This window comes from Tachyglossus aculeatus, chromosome X3 (assembly GCF_015852505.1).
Source record: "Tachyglossus aculeatus isolate mTacAcu1 chromosome X3, mTacAcu1.pri, whole genome shotgun sequence".
In the NCBI taxonomy this organism is placed as follows: Eukaryota; Metazoa; Chordata; class Mammalia; order Monotremata; family Tachyglossidae; genus Tachyglossus; species Tachyglossus aculeatus.
Window position 1 is genome coordinate 30,651,228 of NC_052099.1, and position 23,834 is coordinate 30,675,061.

Here is a 23,834-nt window from a genome sequence, read left to right on the forward strand (position 1 = left end):
AGCATATATCTATATATATATACAAATGTATAAGGCACTTAAATTTTTTTAATAAAACCAAAGTGATTTTTATGACCTTCAGTAGCTTACAGCAAGACCTAAGACAACTGGAATTGTGATGGAAGCACAAGAATAGTAGGTAATGTTAGAAAAAAATCTTCAGCTGCAAAAAGGGACAGAGAATCCAGTACAATCTGTTCATTTATTTACCTTCTTATTAAGCCAGTCCCAGAGCTTGTAGGGGATAGAGGAGAAAGGGAAAGAGAGAGAGGGAGAAAAGAGAGAAGAGACAGTGGAAGATTATTACAGAATGCAATAACAGTATGAAAAGAAAAGGAAGACAAGGCAGGAAAGAAAGTCATCTACAGAATGAAAATGAAATCAACCCAGATCAAAGGGAAACTGTAAAAGGAAAGAAAAAATTGACTCCAGAAATTTTCATTGCTTGGGTTCTTGTACCAACAACATGAAGGAGTCTTTGGAAAAATAAAAAAAGACCTTTGTCAACAGGGCTTGATAATGAGTATGGCTTTAACAGTATATGAAGTTATAAAATATATTTTTAAGTAGTCTGAATGCTTGAAAGCTACAGCTCAAAAGAATGCCAGAAAGCTCACGTGGAAGTTCGACAAAGACCTCTGAATCAATCAGTGGTATTTATACAGCATTTACTATGTGCAGAGTACTGTACTAAGTGCTTGGGAGAGTACAATACAACACTGTTGGATAACACGTTCTAGACTGTGAGCCCGTTGTTGGATAGGAACCGTCTCTATATGTTGCTGACTTGTACTTCCCAAGCACTTAGTACAGTGCTCTGCACAAAGTGCTCAATAAATACGACTGAATGAATGAATACATTCCCTGCCCACAACTTGAGAAGTAGCATGGCCTAGCGGATACAGCACAGGCCTGGGGGTCAGAAGGCTCTAATCCCAGCTCCGCCACATTGTCTGCTGTGTGACCCTAGCCAAGTCACTTCACTTCTCTGTGCCTCAGTTCCCTCTTCTGTAAAATGGAGATAAAGACCGTGAGCCTCGTGTGGGACTGGAGCTGTCTTCAACCTGATTATCCTGCTTCTACCCGAGTGCTTAGAACAGCGCCTGGCGTATAGTAAGCGTTTAACAAATACCATATTAAAAAAAAAAACTAGCTTACATCCTAGTGGGAGAAACCCCTGTAGACTACATTTGCTGACTCCTCTGCTCCCATTTCCTGAACTGGACTCTTTGACTTGAAGATAAACTCCTGCTTCTTCTGCTGAGAGATACTTGGGTAGATAAAGCATTTAGTAATTTTGCATTCACAGAAAATTATGCTCCCCAGACCACTGAGAGCTAAGCAGCGATGAAAATGGAGATAAACACACAAAAAAGAAAGCAGCTCAGACACATCCTCTCCTCCAAGAGGCCGTCCCCAATTAAGCCCTCATTTCGCGGCTCCCTCTCCCTTCTGTGGCACCTACACTCTTTTAGCATTTGCTGTTTACCCCACTCTCAGCCCCACAGCACTTTTGTGCGTATCTGTAAATTATATATTTATATTATCTGCCTTCCATTCTAGACTTGAAGCTCCTTGTGGGCAGGGAACGTGTCTACTATGCGTGTGGTATTCGCCCAGTTCCGTAACACAGTGCTTAGCAAATGGTACGAGCTCAAAAGATATGATGGATTGGTCCAGAGCTCTCCAGTAGGCAAATCACTCAACGGCATTCAAGTGATTCTACGGCAATACTGAATCTAAGCAGCCCTTTCATCCATCTGCTTTCTTGTTGCGTACTTCGAGACGATACAAGTGGGCTTTTAAAAGCATTTTCACTTAACTCATCGGGCGGACCGCTCCCCCATAAATCCTAAACGTTAAGAAGGCAGAAGGTGAATCAATCACGTGATTCAGGAGCCCTCTCCTATTCAAGTTGGAAACCGCACAGTCAACCACCACGAGAGTTTCAAAGACAGGTACCCCGGATCGTGTTTAGCCACTTTCCAAAACTTCGGTCAACTCCTTTAAATTGTAATTAAAAATGTTTTCGGTCTTGAAAGGCTGTACCTTGCTGTCCATTTTCAGCATGAACCTCCCGAGCCCTATGATCGGTAGAGGTGCCAAAGCCTCCTGCCGCTCCTTCACAAAGTGCTCTAGAACTTTCCACCAGCCAGAGCAGCGTTTCTCGAAGAAGTCCACGACGCCAAAGTGGATGATGAGTTTTTTGAGTATCCACACTACAATCCACCAAAACATCAGAAAATGGAATGGGAGATGAAACGGTTGTAAAATGCATTCTTTTTTTTTTATTTAACTTGTGACTTCCAGGGCCGAAAATGTTTAACCATTCAACGTCATCTCGACAAAGAGATTGAAATGCGGTTATAGCACTTTCCTTTTGAGCAAAGGGAGGGGAAATACTTTCCCAAAATAGTTCTACTACAAACACTTTCCTTCCTAACTGAGAACCACACATCATTTACAAGAGGCTGTCAAATCCTTCGGGTGTATCTGCAACGAAACGGTTTCACTTCTTTAAAACTGAGGCTTTAATAAGACGACTAAAATCTCCCTTTATGGCAGTTGGGTTTCAAAGCAGTTTATTTTTGTCCCCTGCATTAGGAATTCATCCTTGACAATTTACAATAATGCTTGAGTTTTGCTTCACTAGAAATCATATCAAAGTCCCCAAATGATTATGGCAGTCATCAACATAAATCATCCAACAGGTAGTTTTTAGGGTACTTGTTAATCTCCTACTATGTGCCTGGCACATAGTAGGTTCTAAGAGCTGAGGTAGATACACGTTAATCAGTGGGACCCATTCCCTGTCCCACATGGGGCTTACAGTCTTAATCCCCAGGTGAGATAAACTGAAGCCCAGAGAAGGGATGTGATTTGCCCAAGGTCACACAGCAGACAAGTGGCAGAGCTGGGACTAGAACCCAGGTCCCCGGACTCCAGGCCCGGGCTCTTTCCACTCAACTTCCCAAGCGCTTAGTACAGTGCTCTGCACACAGTAGGTGCTCAATAAATACGATTGATTGATTGATTGATTGATAGGAAACGCTGCTTCCCAAAAGTTTAATGTAAAATTTTTAACTCAAGTCCTGCCTCCAACCTAGCATCGCCCTACTAGGCTCCGTTCTGGATCTCCGACTCTGCTCGCTCTTCTTACTCTTCAGCAGTGGCATCGACTGAGCGCTTACTGTGGGCGAAGCACTGTCCAAAGCGCTTGGGGGACTAGGATACAACAGAGTTGGTAGACACGTTCCCTGCCCACGAGGTTACTCCCACTTGGCTACCAACTTGATGAGGATGAGCTAAATCTACCTCTCTAGCACTGAACTTTCACCTAACCTTTAATTCAGCAGCTCCTCCTGCTTCCAAAACACCCTGAACTTTCACCTAACCTGCAATTCAGCAGCTTCTCCTGCCTCCAAGACATGTCCGCTCGGACGTCTCCCCCAGACCTCACCTGTCTGTCTAAAACTTCTCATATTCCCTCCTAATTTTCCTATCTCGATCAATAAATGAGAGAAACAGCCTAGTGGATAGAGCATGGGACTCGGAGTTAGAGGGCCCTGGGCTCTAATCCTAGCTCTGCCACTTATCTGCTGGGTGACCCTGGGCAAGTCACTTCGCTTCTCTGTTCGTCAATTAACCCCGCTGTAAAATGCAGATGGAGACTGTGAGCGCCGTGTGAACAGGGACTATGTCCAACAGCGCTTAGAACAGTGCTTGGCACATAGTAAGCGCTTAATAAATGCCATTATAAAAAACAAACAAAAAAACCCCTTCTCTCTACCCAGTGCTTAATGCAGTGGCTGGCACATAGTAAGCGCTTAACAAATACCATAAAAAATACATAGTAATAGCAATAAACAATGGTATTTGTTAAGCGCTTACTATGTGCCAGGCACTGTACTGTACAAGCAAAACGAGTCCCCGTCCCACGTGGGGCTCACAGTCATAATCCCCATTTGACAGACGAGGTAATTGAGGCCCAGAGAAGTGACGTGACTTGCTCAAGGTCAGATGGCAGACAAGTGGCAGAGCCAGAATTAGAACCCAGGTCCTTTGGATTCCCAGGCCCGGGCTCTATCCACAAGCCCACACCCTTGATGTCATCCTTCTCCTTGAACTCTCACATTCAATCTCCTGTCAAATCCTGCTGGTTCTTCCCACACAGTTCCTCCTAGTTCTATCGCTTCCTCTCCACCCAGACAGCTCCCATTCCCACACAGGTCCCAGTCAGAACGTGGCTAGACTTCTTGCAGCTGCCTTCTTGCTGGTCTCCCCACCTCCAGCTTCTCCCCACCCAATCTATCCCACTCGCTGCCATATGGATCATCTTCTGCGAACATCACTCGGCCTGTATCTCTCCGCTTCGCAGAGCCTGACTCTCCGCTTCAAGCTGAAACTCCAGGTGCCCCCGCCTTTTCATCCCTTTTCATCCCCAACACCCCAACCTACTCTGTTACTCCCAACCTCAACTAACAGTACCTCAATCACCCGTTTGCTTGCACTGCTCTCCTGACTTGGAAATTCCCTCCCTCCCTCCCCACATCCAACTGACTGTAAGCTCGTTATGGGCAGGGAATGTGACTGTTGACTGCTGTATTGTACTTTTCCAAGCGCTCAGTACAGTACTCTGCACGCAGCAAGCATTCAATACAATAGAATGAACAAACGTCGGTCGCGTCTCAAGTCCGATCGTATATTATAAACCTGCAAATAGACTGCTGGAGGGTTGTCGGAGGGTGATGATAAAAGGCTCCATTCAAAAATCATAGCCCGTTGTTGGGTAGGGACCACCTCTATATGTTGCCAACTTGTACTTCCCAAGTGCTTAGTCCAGTGCTCTGCACACAGGAAGCGCTCAATAAATACGATTGAATGAATGAATGAATAAAGAGGCTAAATTGAGAGGTTCATCCGAGGATCTCACCTGGACCAAACTGCTTTAACCAAGGGCTCCAAATATTTAGACCGAAGAGCAAAAAGCCTTAATAATAAAATAAAAAGCTAGATGATTACCTGCCACAGGTACTGGCAGCAACTGCACAATCCACAGATTCAGCCAAATCTGGACTAGAATTACGGCCCAAATGAGTGTCACGAAGTAGATATCACTGGCTTTCTTCTTTCTATGGAAGGATCCAATTTCGGGTCTCTGCCTACCAGAAGTGGGGGAAGGAGTGGAAGCGGACAAGTAGACAGAAGAGGATGATTCCTGAAGAGGATCCCCATGGTCTGCAGTTAATAGAGGAAGATGAAAACACAGACACAGACACACAGACACACACCCATGCCCCACATTAATTTCCAGGAACCAGCAGCAGTTAGAAGCAACTGCAATCGGCTAAATCTATTGGAAACCAGGCACTGGCATTTGTGTTTTGCCTTCTAGTCATACAAAGAGACTCAAACCAAAAAAGAGGAACATTTGCCACACATATCGAAAACATACCATATCCCAAAGATACAGCTATATTAAACTTAATCTCTATTATAATCTCTATTATAATATAATCATTAATCTAGATAGATAGATATGATATCTATATTAAACTTACCCTTAAACTTCAACAGGTTCCTCAAGTTAAAACCAGGACGGCAGTATATCATTCTTATCTTACACACTTTCCCCTGGGGAAATAAGGGGCTGAAGTTCCCTAATGCTCTGGAACATCATCATCAATGGTATTTATTGAGCATTACTGTGGGCAGAGCACTGTGCTGAGTGCTTGGGAGAGTATAACGCAACAGAGTTGGTAGACACGTTCCCTGCTGCCCGCAGTGAGCTTACGGTCTAGAGGACATGTGAACTAGAAGTCCCACTGTGAAATAAACTGATGGTGGAGATCAGTCCTCGCCTAGCACACCTGCTTCAGTGGATAATCTGTCACCAAGGGCTTCAGAATGACAGCTCAAAAAAAGCAGACAACAAACTGAAAAATACAGAGGCGGCAATACTAAGCCTCAGGAAAATCCGCCTAACTGCCACGTCCCCCTCCACAGCTTTTCAGAGTTCACAGGAAGCGGAGTCAGGAGAAATGTAATTCACCTATTGGTATTCATTGAGCATTACTGTGGGCAGAACACTGTACTAAGTGCTTGGGAGGGTACAATACAACAGAGTTGGTAGACATAATAATGATAATAATAATGATGGTATTTGTTAAGTGCTTGCTAGGTGCCTAGCACTGTTCAAAACGCTGAGCACTGCTCTAAGCGTCGATGTGCGCTGCCCACAAGAAACTTACAGTCTAGAGGGGGAGGCAGATTTTAAAATAAATTATGGGTATGTACATAAGTGCTGTGGGGCTGAGGGTGGGGTGAATAAAAGGTACAAATCCAAGTGCAAGACTTAAGGAATCTTATCCCGCCCTACCATCTCAAATTCCAGCGCTTAGAACAGTGCTTTGCACACAGTAAGCGTTTAATGCCATAAAAAACAAATGACAGTTAAGGAGACGACTCAAATTTCTCATCGTATGGCATCATCAGCATCCCAAAAGATCCAAATTTTGAGGCACTGTTTAGAAATGTTTTTTCCCCAAAAGTTAAGGACCCAAAGCCACACCTACTTAGAGTTTTCAACTTTCCAGCACAGCATAATGTTATGAAAACATGGAAAATGTATGGGTTTGATGTCCTTTACAGTGCCGTGATCTCTTTGAACCATATTTTAATTAATAAATTTGAACAACTTCTTACAGAGTATTCAGTCACCTTGGGGTTCTGGAGAGTGGGCTTCTTCGTGACTTGGCTCATAGCCTGTGATGGATATGGCAAATGTAGCAAGTTTGGAAGCAGCCAAGGAAATCACCTGGCCAGGTAATTCTGCCCCTATAAAACAAACAAAACATCTTTTAAGCCAAGCAGACAGAAAATACTTGGTATACATTAAAAATGCTTCGTAATCGGTTCTATTTTTGGTGCCCACTCCGATTTCAATCCAATAAAACCGAGACCGACATACACTCTGTAAATTCTTATAAATTTCTATGCAAATATAATTTTAGACCTATAAATGAGTGACATTCATTGGGCAAGAAACAGTACTTGTAAATGAAGCCAAGAAATATTATTACCTGCTTGGCCACACAGGACAATCATATAAGCTGGGCACCTCTAACACATCTCAAAGACTTGTCTTGTCCCCGGTTAATTATTTTTAAAGTGGATCAGTCGCTTCCACAGAATTAACTATCAGTTCAGAATAAGAGGTCATTTCTCAGCCACACAAGATCGGAGCCACGTGATAATTAGAATGCTATGCAAAGGTCAGAATTCAAGCACTAAAAGTGAATTAAGTCCTGGACCACTTTACTGAACCAGATCTTCACAGGAATATCCAGTCCAAACTCTGCAGCCCCCTCAGAAATTAAGTTCCATTTTGTAGTAGTCCACATAAGATTGATAAATCAGAGGAAACTGAGGCACAGGGAAGTGAAGTAACTTGCCCAAGGTCACACAGCAGACAAAGTGGCAGTGGTGGGATTAGAACCCAAGGCCTTTTGACTCCTAGGCCCGTATTCTTTCCATTAGGTCACACTTCTTCTCAATCCTCTACAATTGGTTTCCGTCCTGTTCACTCCACTGAGGCTAAACTCTCCTAGATCACCAATCCTCCCTCCTCCTTGCTAAATCTAACAGACTCTATTCCGCGCTAATCCTCCTCGACCTCCCAGCTGCCTTAAAAACCATGGACTGTTCCCAGCTGCTTGGAAAAAAAAATCCTGGTTCTCTTTCAATTCAATTCCATCCTTTTCCCTCCATTGATTCTCTGGAAAAGAAAGGTGCTCAGCGGCAAAGTCGTTATTCTCCTGGAGTAACCGGAGGCCTGCAGTCACAGAATTCTGCTCTTTCTATTATTCGCTACACTCTGGGCAGAAATGTAGAAATTCTCAGGCCAGGAAAAAAAGAAATTGGTTCTTACCACATTCACCCTCTCCTAATCTTGAGGGCTAGAGTAAGCATCAAGATATTGATATCTCCCACATCTGGGATTAAAAAATCAAGGGCACTTATTGAGCAATTACTGTGTGCAGAGCACTGGATAAGCTGCGAGGGATGGATTCAGTCTAGGGAACCCCCAGAGACACACTTTATGACACCAGTCCCACTCCGGATTTTTAACAGATTAAAAAGCCAGTATTTCAGAAATTAAAAGCACAGGGCAGACAGATGAATACATCTGTACGGGTGAAATTCCAATTAAGGTTGTCTATCATAATGAACACCTAGAAATTATAGGATCAGGTTAGCAGGGGTTAGCAGATAGGGATGATGGCACAATAATGACATGAAATTAGAGGTCAAGCAGAATAAAGTTGTTAAAAAAGTACAGAAGGTGTGAAAATCGATGGCTGCAGGGATTCATTTTTCTAGACCCCTTCGCATCTCTCTGGTAAAGAGACTAGAATTGCAATTACTCTTTGGCAGGTGAGACAGTACCTGGAAGAGTAAGCAATGGTCTGAAAAAACCACTCTCAACGCCTGCAAAAGAAAAAAAAAACATGAAGCAAGATCATAGAGCCTGGGAGGAGGAGAGAAAGAATGAAGGAGGCACATTTCTTCCTTAGTGTCTGGTTAAGAACTGTGTTCAAAGTTATGTTTAACTTCTTTGCCTTAAACTTGCCTTACAAAAGATAAAACTAGAGGAATTCAGAGTACTATAAAATGCAACCTCTGACATGGGCCTGAGGGTAAACAGTTGTAATGCAGCATGGCTCAGTGTAGAAGCAGCATGGCTCAGTGGAAAGAGCACGGGCTTTGGAGTCAGAGGTCATGGGTTCAAATCCCGGCTCCGCCAACTGTCAGCTGTGTGTCTTTGGGCAAGTCACTTCACTTCTCTGGGCCTCGGTTACCTCATCTGTAGAATGGGGATTAAAACTGTGAGCCCCCCGTGGGACAACTTGTTCACCTTGTAACCTCCCCAGCGCTTAGAACAGTGCTTTGCACATAGTAAGCGCTTAACAAATACCATCATTATGATTATTAATGCCAAAGAGAATGCAATCAGAAGAGGTGTGTTCTGGAGCCACATGCAAAAAGTCTTCTGTTTTTTAAACGGTATTTGCGCTTACTATGTGTCAGGCGCTGTACTAAACGCTGGAGTACATTTAAGATAATCAGTTGGAAACCCCCGACTTATACTTCCCAAGCGCTTAGTACAGTGCTCTGCACACAGTAAGTGCTCAAGAAACATGAATGAATGAATGAATGAATACCAGTCCATGTCCTACATGGGCCTCAGGGCTTCAATCCCCATTTTATAGATGAGGTAACTGAGTCACGGAGAAGTTAAGTGACTTGCCCAAGGTCTCACAGCAAAAATGGGGAAGCCTTGATTAGAACGCAGGTCCTTTTGACTTTCGACCCATGCTCCAAACATTAGGCAACGCTGCTTCTCACACTAGACTGAAAGCTAAATATGATCCTATAGGTGAATCGGTGATAATTTCAAGAAAGCAGAACCAACCAGTCGCTATAGAAATGTGGTCAATATGAAGAACAAGTGTCTAGAAAATGTGGGACAAAGACAAAGAAATGACTCTTTCCTCCCAGAAGAGAAAAATAATAATGCCCAGCAGGACTTAAAACATTTGAAAACAGTGTTTTTCCACTGCTGTTCCCCATACTGTGAAAATCTGTAGAATAAACTAGGATTAAACAACTCCACCTTTCAGAAAACTTCCTTAGCATCATCCCATTTGCCGGAAGAGGAGACGGATATTTTATTAACCTCACTCTACGGGTCAAACATTCTCAAAATGATTCAGTTTCCAAGAGCTCTCAGATGTCGAACGTCCGGGCACGCAACAAAATCCTCGGCGGCCCCACGACAAAAAGGAGATGGGTAATCGTCCTACACTATGTTTTCCCTGTGAAGAGCACACATCTGAGTTAACAAAAATCTCATACGCGCCAATATTGAAAGGAACTACCCAGGCACAAAAACGAAGACTGAATAAGCTTTCATCTAAATCATTTCATTCAAAGATGATGTGGATAGACTGCCTGCCAAATCTCCAACATATGTCCAATGAATATTTCTGTGAAAGAAACCAGGAGCCAACATGTGGAGTGGGAGGGTGACGTTTAGCTTCCAGGGAGGGTGGGGGAAGAGGAAAAAAACAACAGGGAATCGGGTAATTGGGTAGGAGGAGCTCTGAGCAAGGTGGCAAAGATTCCCAGCCTATCCCAGACTGCATCCCATTCACGGCTGGGCCTGGAGTCAGCCCAGTGACCTGCTTCAATCAATAGCATTTATTGAGCCGGTTCTGGGTAGGAAACGCGCCTGCTAATTCTACTGTACTGTATTCTCCCAAGCGCTTAGGAATAATAATAATAATAATGATAGCATTTATTAAGCGCTTACTATGTGCAAAGCACTGTTCTAAGCGCTGGGGAGGTTACAAGGTGATCAGGCTGTCCCTCATGGGGCTCACAGTCTTAATCCCCATTTTACAGACGAGGGAACTGAGGCACAGAGAAGTGAAGTGACTTGCCCAAAGTCACACAGCTGACAATTGGCGGGGCCGGGATTTGAACCCGTGACCTCTGACTCCAAAGCCCGGGCTCTTTCCTACTGAGCCATGCTGCTACTATGTGCAGAGTACAGTGCTGTGCACATAGTAAGCCCTCAATAAATACGATTGATTTCCTGCTACCAAGGGAGAATACAGTAGAACAGAGTTGGTATAGATACGTTCCCTGCCCACAACGAGCTTACAGTCTAGAGGAGCACAAGATGCTCAGAACTCGGTTCGGCCTCAGAGATGAGCTACAGGCGGATCTGCCATCACGTTGCTTAACTTCCAGTCTACCTCAATCAGCGCCGAAAGACGCATTCATTCAATTGTATTTATTGAGCGCTTATTGTGTGCAGAGCATTGTACTAAGCGCTTGATGCTGAGCCACTTGCCACAATTAAACCGTGACGCCTTCTTCACCTCCCGAAGTTCCAATTCTGGGGGATACGATCCCTCCGACTATAATCAAGTTACTTCTTACCTGAGGACTCCTTCCCACTCTGCTTCTCATGAAGGGTGCCCACGATCATCAGAAAGACGATCACCAGAAACACTGGGATCCGCCAGGAGCCAGCGACGGATGCTGAAAGGGAGCAGAATTTTCGGATGAGAGATCCGGCGCGCTCTGTTCCTCCTCGCTTTGAGGCCACCCCACACGGCTAGTTACAAACTCATCCGATTCTAGGATCCCGCTGGGAAAAAGCTACACCAGAAGGGGACCAGCTCCCCGGGAATGGAGAGGTGAAGAGATGAAGCAGAAACCCTGGGTAAGAAAGAGCTAAAGGGCAACTCCCCAATCACTGCCAATATTAAGCACTTAGAACAGTGCTTTGCACATGGTAAGCGCTTAATAAATGCCATTATTATTATTATTATTGAGCAGCAACATCTACTGGAAAGAGCACAGATTGGGAAGTCAGAGGACCCGAGTTCCAATCCCACCACCTGTCAGTCTCCTCATCTGTAACATGGATTTCAATACCTATTTTCTCTCCCATTTAGACAGTGAGTCCCACGTGGGACCGTATCCAACCTGATTATCTCGTATCTACCTCAACACCTTAGCAGAGTGCCTGGCACACACTAGAAGTGCTTAACAAATACCATTATTATAAAAAACAGAATGATGGCATTTGTTAAGCGCTTACTATGGGCAAAGCACTGTTCTAAGCGCTGGGGGGGATACAATGTGATCAAGTTGTCCCACGTGGGGCTCACAGTCTTAATCCCCATTTTTAGAGATGAGGTAACAGGCTCAGAGAAGTTAAGTGACTTGCCCAAGGTCACACAGCAGACTTGTGGTGGGGCCAGGATTCGAACCCATGATCTCTGACTCCAAAGCCCGTGCTCTTTCCACTGAGCCACGCTGCTTCTCTAAAAGGAAAAGATAAAGCGCTCCAAGATCCCTTTGATCTGTGTTTGGTCACGGTCACGGTGCCAATTCCTTGGCTGCTATCCACAAGGCCACCCTACTTCCCAGAAACTCCTTTCAATAACGTACTATTGTGGGCGGGAGGGAAGGAAATCATATTTTTCACTGAACAGAAACCATAAAAATCGGACATTATATTTTCCAAAATTCAATTTACAAACCGTTGACGAATAGAATGGGAAAAGAGTATCAGATGCAGTGCACTATCTAAAACTCGGCAACTTTGTATTTGTGAAAATGCTGCCCAAATATTTGTATTCCGTTCTTAATTAAATACATTAAATACAGATAAATCACATTAATCCAGAATGAGTGGGAAGCAAGATCACAGTGGATTAATGAATTTCCTTGTGGAAAGGAAAGGCTGGAGAAACTCACTTCCCAAGCAGTTGAGAAGCAGCGTGGCTCAGTGGGAAGAGCCCGGGCTTTGGAGTCAGAGGTCGTGGGTTCAAATCCCAGCTCCGCCAATTGTCAGCTGTGTGACTTTGGGCAAGTCGCTTAACTTCTCTATGCCTCAGTTCCCTCATCTGTAAAATGGGGATGAAGACTGTGAGCCCCACATGGGACAACCTGATCACTTTGTATCCTCCCAGAGCTTAGAACAGTGCTTTGCACATAGTAAGCGCTTAACAAGTACCATCTAAAAAAAAAAAGACCCAATGCTGGGTAGCTAGAAGGCCATAGCCAAGGCTGGCTATGCTGTAACCTGTTAAGTGGCTGAAATTGCCAGTGTTAATTAGAAGCTGAGAAATAACATGGCGATTTAATGGGGAGCTACCAAAGAAAGGGATACTCCAGAAAACTGTGATTCATCTGTATTCCTAATCTTGGAGGCTTTATTCTTTTTTTTTTTTCTATTGTGGGATAGTAGTAGAGAAACACTGTATTCCTAATCTCGGAGGCTTTTTTTTTTTTTTTTACACTATTGTGGGATGGTAGTAGAGAAACATGTAATTCTCATCTTAACTCTAAAGGCTCATTTTTAATTCCTTCTGGTACATAAATTGAAACATCAAACTAATTTTCTATGACGGCAAAGTATTCGAAATGCGTATCCTCCACCTAGAATTCACAAGCTTTACTAATAATGGCATTAAGTACTTATTATAATAATGATGATGGTATCTGTTAAGCACTTACTCTGTGCCAAGCACTGTTCTATACACCGGGGGAGATACAAAGTAATCCATGTGGTACTCATAGTTTTAATCCCCATTTTACAGATGAGGTAACTGAGGCACAGAGAAGTTAAGTAACTTGCCCAAAGTCACACAGCTGTCAAGTGGCGGAGCCGGAATTCGAACTCATGACCTCTGACTCCGAAGCCCGTGTTCTTCCCACTGAGCCCACACTGCTTCTCCAATTATCTTCCAGGTAACGTGCTAAGAGCTTAGGTAAGTACGGAATAGTCACAGCAGATATTCATTCATTCAATTGCATTTATTGAGCACTTACTGTGTGCAGAGAACTGTACTAAGCGCTTAGAAAGTACAATTCAGCAATAAAGGGAGACAATCGTTGCATTCCGGTCCCAGGAGAGGCTCACAGTTTAAGAGGAAGGAAGAACAGATGCTTTAATCTCCGTTTTAAAGATGAATAAACAGAGGCCCAGAGAGTTAAGGCCCACGGTCACTCAGCAGGTAAGTAACCAAGCCAAGACTAGAACCCAGGTCTATTGGCTCACAGCATCGTGCTCTTTCCACTAGGCCACATTACCCCCCCCTTGTTCCATTACCATTTCATCTACTTCCATTTGTGAACACTTTGAAAATTTCAAGATAAAAGCAACCCACCTAAATGGAAGAGCAAAATAATCCAGACAGGAACTGAAATGGCTCTCAAGTAGCGCTCAGTACTTGCGTTCCACTTGAACAAAACAGTCAACACATATCCAATCACCAAAGTCCAGATCTTCAAAAGAAAACAAAACCACAAAATAAAGATAGGGTTAAAAACATACACTCAATCAACGGTATTTACTGAGCGCTTACTGTGTACACAGCACTCTACTAAGCGCTTGGGAGAGTGCAATACAACAGAGTTAGCAAACACTTTCCCTGCCCACAATGAATTTACAGCTTAGAGGGGAAGACAGACATTAATATTGATAAATATGACGTATATTTTATGATGTTTAATTTAAAGATACGGACTTAAGTGCCGTGGGGTTGAGGATGGGGCGAATATCAAATACCTAAAGGTCACAGATCCAAGAGCATACACGACGCAGAAGGTAACGGGAGCGGGGGAAAGGAGGGTTTAATTGGGAAAGACAGAGCCCGTTGTTGGCTAGGGATTGTCTCTGTTGCCGAATTGTCCTTTCCAAGCGCTTAGTACAGTGCTCTGCAAACAGTGAGCACACAATACGACTGAATGAACGAAAGGCCACTTACACCTATCTAAGTAGGCCCCAAAACATTATTACCTTAGACTGAACTACGAAACTGCATTTGAAAATGAGCATAGTTAAGCAATGCAAGTACGTTTGTGGGAACGCTGTTTTATTCCTCGGGAAGACAAGAGTGACAGTAGTAATTGCAATCAGGACAGACACTTTGGCGATGCATCAGATGATCCCGGTGAACTGAAGGGGAGTCAGAGGTCATGGGCTCCAATCCCGGCTCCGCCACGCATCAGCTGTGTGACTTTGGGCAAGTCACTTTACTTCTCTGGGACTCAGTGACCTCATATGTAAAATGGGGATTAAGGCTGAGCCCCATGTGGGACAATCTGATTACCTTGTATCCTCCCCCTCAATGCTTAGAACAGTGCTTGGCACATGGTAATCACTTAACAAATACCATTATTATTATTATTATTATTATAAGTAATGGATACACCAGCCTCCTACATGGCAGGCAGGAAAGGGTTTGTTCATTTCAAACAGAAACTTTGAGAAGAGCACGTTACTAAAAGGTAGAATCTAAAACATTGCCAGGTACGCCAAAGCACAAATGGGACAGCCCGGGGAGCAGTTAATGTGGAAAGGATTATGGGGCACATATGCCAGCTCCGCTTCTACCCAAGGATAAACTCACCAACGATGCTGCTATTTTAGGACACAAAGAATAGTTAACCAGAGTTTCTGAATTCAGATTAGTACATCGGAGAAGCAGCGTGGCTCAGTGGAAAGAGCCCGGGCTTTGGAGTCAGAGTTCATGGGTTCAAATCCCGGCTCTGCCAACTGTCAGCTGTGTGACTTTGGGCAAGTCACTTCACTTCTCTGTGCCTCAGTTCCCTCATCTGTAAAAGGGGATGAAGACTATGAGCCCCCTGTGGGACAACCTGATCACCTTGTAACCTCCCCAGTGCTTAGAACAGTGCTTTGCACATAGTAAGTGCTTAATAAATGCCATTATTATTATTATAATTATTATTACAACCTGAGCAGCCATGTGGCCTAGTGGAAAGAGCCCGAGCCTGGGAGTCAGAGGACCTGGGTTCTAATCCTGGCTCTGCCACGTACCTGCTGTGTGAACTTGGGCAAGTCAATTAATTTTTTTGTGCCTCAGCTCCCTCATTGGCAAAATGTGGATTCAACACCTGTTCTCCCTCCTACTTAGACTGTGAGTCTCATGGCGGGCGGGGGAGGCTTGATCATCCCGTATCTACCCCAGCGTTTAATACAGTGCTTGGCATATACACACGCTTATATACCACAATTATGAGAATTTGAGAGTCAGTTGATGGAAGCAAAGCGTTCAATAGAGGCAGACTTCTCTAAAATTTTGGGAAGATCTTCAGCATGGTACCTGAGGACAAATTTGTAAGAAAACCTCATTTTTAAGGTACTTGATAACCAAAAATTATTTTTTGTGGAATGCTGAAAACTGGCCCAACATGAAATAAATTTCACCAGACCCCAACCTTCCTACTGAAGAGCTGAAAAGCAGTGATTTACATTTCTGCCAGCACTACAGTGGAATCAGGAATTTGTGGCAAGTTGCATTTATTCTTTTGGCCCTTGAGGGAATTAGTGCACTGAACTGCTCCACAATGCCTAACGCATTTCAACATAAACTCAACTATTAAAAGAAGCTACTGTTCTAATTTTTCACTCATTCGAATTGGTTGCTCACCTTCAGTCCAAACCAGTGATCTTAGGGAGAACAACTATTAAGCGAATTGTGAACAGATGGAGAAGTCACGGGGGTGAGTCACAGAATGGATCCCACAAAATAAACGGATCTGGAGAGCACTCGAGAGGGTTATGTGCTAACCAGTGTCATCATCATCATCATCATCAATCGTATTTATTGAGCGCTTACTATGTGCAGAGCACTGTACTAAGCGCTTGGGAAATACAAATTGGCAACACATAGAAGTGTCAAGCAGGCAACTATGAAACTCTGGAGAGGGAGGAGGGAGGAGTATCCCTGACAAGATCACTGTTTGCCAAACAGAGGTGAGAGTCAATATTTGAAGAGAGAAAGAGAGAGCAGCAATGATTTATTTTCAAGGAAACCAAATCTGATTAACTCAAATTAGGGCTCTGTATTCTAATCCCAGCTCAGCCACATGTCTGCTGTGTGACCTTGGGCAAGTCAATCAGTCAACCATATTTAAGTCACAACTTCTCTGCACCTGAGTTAACGCACCTGAAAATTGGGGATTAGGATTGTGAGCCCCATGTGAGACATGGACTTTGTCCACTCTGCTTTTCTTGTATCTACCTCAGCGTTTAGTACAGTGCCTGGCTCATATTAAGTGCTTAAATACCATACATTAAAAAAAACAACTAGAAAATAGGCAGTAGTTTTCAATATTCTAGACTTTTCTGCAATTTCTTGTATTTGTTACTTTTTAAAAAAAATGAGAGTGCATTAACAGAAATAGAGCAGCAATCCATGGGCATTCTTGGAACGCTTACTTTGATTTTGCGAAGGCAGTTGTTCTACAAGTGGTCGATGAATACAGCCGCATCTTTCCAAGACAGATTTTTATCATGCCATTCCCAGAGCGGAGATGAAATGGCCAATAAATACAAAAGCCATAAGGAACAAATGTCACCTCTGTGATCTCTCCGCTGCGAAGAGCTGGAGGGTGTCGGAAGGTGTTCTGTGCCAGCAAATGCCAAGTAAACAATTGTGAAATTATGTTTCAGAGGGTTTCCGAAGCGAGACAACCTCTATTACAAATGCCAGCCCAAAGGTGCACAAGAACTCTAACTGCAAAACAGATCAGTGGACAGGGAATCAATCAATCAATCATATTTATTGAGCGCTTACTACGTGCAGAGCACTGTACTAAGAGCTTGGGAAGTACAAATTGGCAACATATAGAGACAGTCCCTACCCAACATTGGGCTCACAGTCTAAAAAGTCACAGGGAATGTGAGAGTGTCTACCCACTCTGTTATACTGTACTCTTCCAAGTGTTTAGTACAATGCTAGGCACACAGTAAGCACTCAATAAGTACAGCTGATTGATTACAAAACATTCCTAATCACTGCCCATCGACACTGAGATCTTGGCTAGACAGTTCGATTTTTTTAAATTGGTATTTAAGTGCTTATTATGTGCCAGGCACTGAACTAAGCACTGAGGTAGATACAAGGTAATCAGGTTGGACACAGTCCCTGTCCCACATGGGGGTCACAGTCTTAATTCCCATTTTACAGAGGAGGGAACTGAGGCCCAGAGAAGTGTAGTGACTTGCCCAAGGTCTCACAGCAGACAAGCGGAGGAGCCGGGATTAGGACCCAGGTCCGACTCCCAGGCACCCATGGGTTGACATTAATAATGTCAACACCAAAGAGGAGAAGATTTGGGCTCAGAGAACCGTCACAGATATGTTTCGATATCCCAACTTCCCCTTTGGCCCAAAAGGGAAGCTCTGACTCTTTGCAACCCCAAAGAAGATTTATAAATCACATTCTGCTTGTGGTGATACTGTTCTGACCAGTTCATTCATTCATTCAATGGTACTTATTGAGGGCTATGTGCAGAGCACTGTACTAAGCGCTTAAAGAGACGTCCCAACTGTCACTGACCCCAATCCAACACCTGTTTGACTGCTGCCAATTTGTACCTGGGCTTCGGTTGCCAGAAATTAAATATCTGTGATCTCTCTCTTGTCACTTGAAATTTTCGTCGTCGTCTTCATCGATTAAGTGCTTGCCCCTTACTGCTCATAGACGGCCAAATCATCGAGGGGCAGAAAGGGAGGGAGGAAAACGCAGAGGCTGGAATAAGGGCCACACAGGGAATAAATTTACTCCTAAATAGTTGATTCAGACCAATTCTTCCTCAACTGGGAGCTAAAGACATCTCCTGGCGTGGGGCCTTAGCCCGTCTGCTCCGACCCATGCACCATCCATGGATGCATCACATGTCCGTCTCTGAAGTGTTTCGTGGGCTTCTGTCTCTGCCCACCAGGCTACTGGCCAATGTCCCTGGAGTTCCCAAGTCACCCTGAGCTACTTTACAGCAATTATGTTCGTCCTCTAGCCTGTAAGCTCATCATCTGGAATGTCCACTCATTGTGGGCAGGGAATGTGCCTGTAATACGGTTATACTGTACTCTCCCAGGCGTTTAGTACGGTGCTCTGCAAAAAGTGCTCAATAAATACGATTGACCGATTAATTAAAAAAAAGTCAAAGCCGGTCTAATAGCTAAGTAGCTACCAATGACGTGAAAGACAGTTACATTATGGATGTGCTGAGTTCTATTTTGAGGTCGATTCATTCATTCGATCGTATCTGTTGAGCGCTTACTGTGTGCACAGCACTGTACTAAGCGCTTGGGAAGTACAAGTCGGCAACATATAGAGACGGTCCCTCCTCAACAACGGGTTCACATGCTTCAAGGCAAAACAGCTACCTCACCAGAGACTCAGAAAGTAGACTTTTTCTTCAGTGTTTTTTCCCTTACAAAAACAAACAAAAAAACCCCCAAACCAACCTCCCTTTCTTTCTTCTTTTTATTGTAACTTTTAACTCTCCCTTTGTTCCTGAAAAGATTAGTTTATTAGGAAGGCAATACTGTTGTATTAAAAAGAGATTCAGAAGACAGACGTTATGTCTTCTTCAACAGAGGAAAGCAACATATCTCCAACAAAAACAAATTCATTGAGTACCTTCTCTGTGCAAGGCACATAATTTTGTGAATATGTCGATACTAGCCGATCGGAATGCGTATTCTTTCAGCTTCAACAAAAAAGAAAGGACACCGTCCAGAAATTTAATTGGTTGGCCCGGATTCTGTTTGGTCTAATTTATCTTAGCAACACCGGATTGTTGGAAAGAAAATTCAGAAACATGATACAAAGAAAAGCCTGCCTGAATCGAAACACCCTCACAGAGCTGTGTCCTCGGATACTGACTTTTTTAAGGTTTAATCTCTCTTGACTCTCCAAGTGTTACTTTATCTTACGAGGCCAGGCGACCACATTTTTGACGTCTGTCCCCCGTAGGGCGGAGCTGGATTCCTCGTTAAGCTATTTTTAAAGCACGTTACTGAAACATTTACTAAATAAGGATGCTCTGCACACGGTAAGCGCTCAATAAATACGAGTGAGTGAATGAATGAAAATTCTGCTGGAAGGCTGGAGTCGTGGCATTCCCCCGTGATAAGTCACTGTTTGCTTGTATGTGAAATCCTGTCTAAACTGAAGCCGTAATCAAAGAATGTCGGATGAATCGATGAGCTGGTTCTCCAGAGTCGGTGGGCACTGTAATGCATAGAAGGAAGACCTTATCGGGTGGTGGGAAGAAAGGGGAAATGGAAGGAGGCAGAAATCCTAAATGGTGGAGTATAACATCTGTGCGTTGCCCTGGGGGTTGGCAAATTTTGAGCCAGTCGATACAGAGCCGTGGCCCTAACAAAGGCCAGCTTTGACTCCCTAAACTGCTGCAGTTGCCAGGATTCACCCCCTTCTCCTCCTCCCTCCCCAACCCAAACAGGGATCAGGCTTGGGGAGAGTCCAATCAATCAATCAATCAGTCAATCGTATTTATTGAGCGCTTACTATGTGCAGAGCACTGTACTAAGCGCTTGGGAAGTACAAATTGGCAACACATAGAGACAATCCCTACCCAACAGTGGGCTCACAGTCTAAAAGGGGGAGGCAGAGAACAAAGCCAAACATACCAAAAAAAATAAAATAAATAGGATAGAAATGTACAAGTAAAATAAATAAATAAATAAATAGAGTAATAAATATGTACAAGTCCAAGGAACAGTAAGGGGTGAGCTCGCATCTCCAGCCTGGAAGCAGTGACCTAGATAACTCTGTAGCATTACTTATAGCCACGGTCAATTTCCCCTTGACCGAAGAGGTCATTTCTTGGCACCAAATCCCCAGTTTACCCTTCACCAAAAGTTCAAAAAAAGTTTTGAACGAGCCCAAGTTCGACGGTCCTTATATTCAAAATAATATCCAAATCAACCACGTAACGAAAACTGGAATCACACGAGGAGACCCAGTCCCCTCATCTATGAAGTACGTTAACTTCACCTAAGCCACATAGAGAAAAGCCAGAATTATTCAGTGGGTGACAGAAATCGATTCTAGGCAGACCAAATCCGTACTTCAACATCATCAATCGTATTTATTGAGCGCTTACTATGTGCAGAGCACTGTACTAAGCGCTTGACTTTTAGACCGCTTCATTCAGTTCAGTTCTATTTATCAAGCACTTACTATGTGCAAAGCACTGTACTAAGTGCATGAAAAAATTGCTCAATTTCTCCAGGCTCCATTTTCTAATCTGAACCCTAGAATGGTCCTGATGATCTGTGGCCCAACGGAGCTGTCGTGAATCACACAAACGGCAACGTACTTGCAGATATAAAATTGATCATCTTTCCTAAGGATGATGTAATTCACACAGAAGAGCTGAGGCTCAAGAAGTCACTTGTGTGATTTATTTTGATTGGTGCCAGAGTGGTACTTAGCCAGGATTCCTGACTGGTTACTCGGAATTACTGCAGAGAACATTTATTTTGCATTATATGTATTTTTCGTGTATCATACATATCATATCCATGTGTGTACATACGCATACATGAAGCCATGTTCAGCTCTTGGGTTTTATGCAGGTATGGAGCCTCAGACCTGACCCAAACTCCACGTGTCTGCCGTAATAAGCGTCTTCTTGCTTTAAAGGACCAAGACCCGGCCACTGATGATGGAACTTTAGTTGATTGCCACAAACAGCCTTCCAATATGGCTCTGCAATTTCCACCACCTTTCAACAGAAGCCCAATGACCTGCTGAAATAGCATACAACCGTTTTGAGGGGACAGATCCCAGGCAGATGAAAGCAAATCAGTCACCGGCTAACCTTTCTACTTGTGGTTGGATCCAACTTCCTTCATTTTGAGGACACATGGGGAGAGCCGAGTTGGCTCCAGAAAATCCCTTCTTCCCAAGTTCCAATGAAACAAGGGACGCCGTTGTCTGGAGCTGGCTCTCAATCACTCGATGAGTGACCCGAACTAGTGACCTGCAGCTAATTGATGGCCCTGGGGAATTGGCAAGGTTTTACGCCTCTCAACATACGGGTAGAAAGGAGTGTAAACCCGACCCAAAGAATTGCTCCCAAAGTGCAGTGTAGTGCGGCAGCTAATGCAGTATCGATATTGACAAAAACCAACAGTCTAGTATATGATTAGTGTAAGCAACTTTACACTAACCCAAAACAAAGTGCGATATTGATATCGACAAACATCAACCATTATGACTACTGTAAACGACTTTACACTAACCCAAACAACAAAATCAATATTGACAAATACCAGCAGTCATTATGACTCCTGTAGCAACTTTACACTGACCCAAACAGAAACAACACAAAACCCAACAGGTGTTTTCTATGCCTGGATCGCGGATCTAGTCTAAAAGCTAATGCCCAAAAGTCTTCTCTCGTCTTATGCCGTCGAGTTGTCTTCAACCCACTGCGATGCCATGGACGCATCTCTCCTAGAACGCTCCTACCTCCATCTGTAATTGTTCTGGTACTGTAAAGTAGTTGGGTTAATTTGAGTTATTTATCACAAAACACCAGAGGTCACAGTGGAACTTAGGAAGCAGAATGACTTAGTTTATTAGTGGTAGATAATGAATTTTTTTCGCATTATATTTTATTGAAACTATAACATTATCCACAGAGCTTCAGTTTGATTTAAGCAGTGAAAGATATGGCCTGCCCCACAAAAGAAGTACAATTTACTTCAGATAAGGACATGGGTTAGGAAGATCAATTGGTTTGGAGGCATATTTCGCCTCTGGTGTGAAGGCATCCTTGGCTTGCTATTGCTATTATTAATAATTACGGTATTTGTTAATAGCTGATTATTTGCCAAGCACTCACTGGATTAGGAGCTGGGGTAGATACACGATAACTCAATTGGACATATTCCCTTGTCCCACACGGGGGGCTCACAGTCAAGCAGAAGAGAGTAGGATTTAAACGTGGTATTTAAGTGATTACTAGGCGCCAGGCAGTGTTTTAAGCGCTGGGGAGGACACAGTCCCCGTCCCACGTGGGGCTCCCAATCTCAATCCCCACTTTCTAGAAGAGATCACTGAGCCCCAAAGAAGTGAAGTGACTTGCCCAGGGTCACACAGCGGACAAGTGGCGGAGCTGGGATTAGAACCCCTGACCTCTGACTCCCGGGCTCTACCTACTAAGCCACACTGCTGGTAGAGATGATGATGAGAGAACTGAGACCCCCGAGAAGTGAATTGACTTGGCCAAGGTCAAGCAGCAGCCGCGTGACAGTGCCGGGATTAGAACCCCTGACCTCTGACTCCCAAGCCCATGCTCAATCCACTGAGCCACTCTGCTGCTATGGATGGTGATGAGCCAACTGACACCCCCGAGAAGTGACTTGGCCAAGGTCACGCAGCAGCCGGGTGGCAGTGCCAGGTTCGGAACCCCTGACCCCCAAGCCCGTGCTCCATCCACTGAGCCACTCTGCTGCTGTGGATGGCGATGAGCCAACTGACACCTCCGAGAAGTGACTTGGCCAAGGTCACGCAGCAGCCCTGACCTCTGACCCCCAAGCCCGTGCTCCATCCACTGGGCAACTCTGCTGGTATGGATGGCGATGAGCCAACTGACACCTCCGAGAAGTGACTTGGCCAAGGTCCCGCAGCAGCCCTGACCTCTGGCTCCCAAGCCCATCAATCAATCAATCAATCAATCGTATTTATTGAGCACTTGCTGTGCGCAGAGCACTGTACTAAGCGCTTAGGAAGTCCAAGTTGGCAACATATAGAGACGGTCCCTACTCAACAGTGGGCTCAAAGTCTAGAAGGGGGAAACAGCCCATGCTCCATCCACCGGGCCACTCTGCTGCTGTGGATGGTGATGAGCCAACTGCCACCCCCGAGAAGTGACTTGGCCAAGGTCACGCGGCAGCCCTGACCTCTGACCCCCCAGCCCGTTTTCCCTCCACCGGGCCACTCTGCCCGAGTGGATGGTGATGAGCCAACTGCCACCTCCGAGCAGTGACTTGGCCAAGGTCACGCAGCAGCCCTGACCTCCGACCCCCAAGCCCGTTTTCCCTCCACCGGGCCACTCTGCCGGTATGGATGGCGATGAGCCAACTGGCACCTCCGAGAAGTGACTTGGCCAAGGTCACGCGGCAGCCCTGACCTCTGACCCCCAAGCCCGTGCTCCATCCACCGGGCCACTCTGCCGGTATGGATGACGATGAGCCAACTGCCACCTCCGAGCAGTGGCTTGGCCAAGGTCACGCAGCAGCCCTGACCTCTGACCCCCAAGCCCGTGCTCCATCCACTGGGCCACTCTACTGCTATGGATGGTGATGAGCCAACTGCCACCTCTGAGAAGTGACTTGGCCAAGGTCACGCAGCAGCCCTGACCTCTGACCCCCCAGCCCGTTTTCCCTCCACCGGGCC

The 23,834-nt window shown here is 44.6% G+C and overlaps 1 protein-coding gene across 2 annotated transcripts in view; it reads right to left on the reverse strand.

The window, feature by feature from the left end:
* TMEM245 (transmembrane protein 245) overlaps positions 1-23,834 on the reverse strand; it is a 68,909-nt gene that overhangs the window by 44,025 nt on the left and 1,050 nt on the right. The window contains exons 2-7 of one of the 2 annotated variants that reach the window (XM_038770465.1): positions 13,755-13,872; positions 11,011-11,112; positions 6,721-6,837; positions 5,023-5,238; positions 2,050-2,219; positions 211-234 (exon numbers count right to left, since the gene is read on the reverse strand). In XM_038770465.1, the coding sequence (XP_038626393.1) occupies positions 211-234; positions 2,050-2,219; positions 5,023-5,238; positions 6,721-6,837; positions 11,011-11,112; positions 13,755-13,872 (747 nt within the window). The remainder of the gene's footprint in view (positions 1-210; positions 235-2,049; positions 2,220-5,022; positions 5,239-6,720; positions 6,838-11,010; positions 11,113-13,754; positions 13,873-23,834) is intronic. The other variant, XM_038770466.1, reaches the window with a different exon arrangement.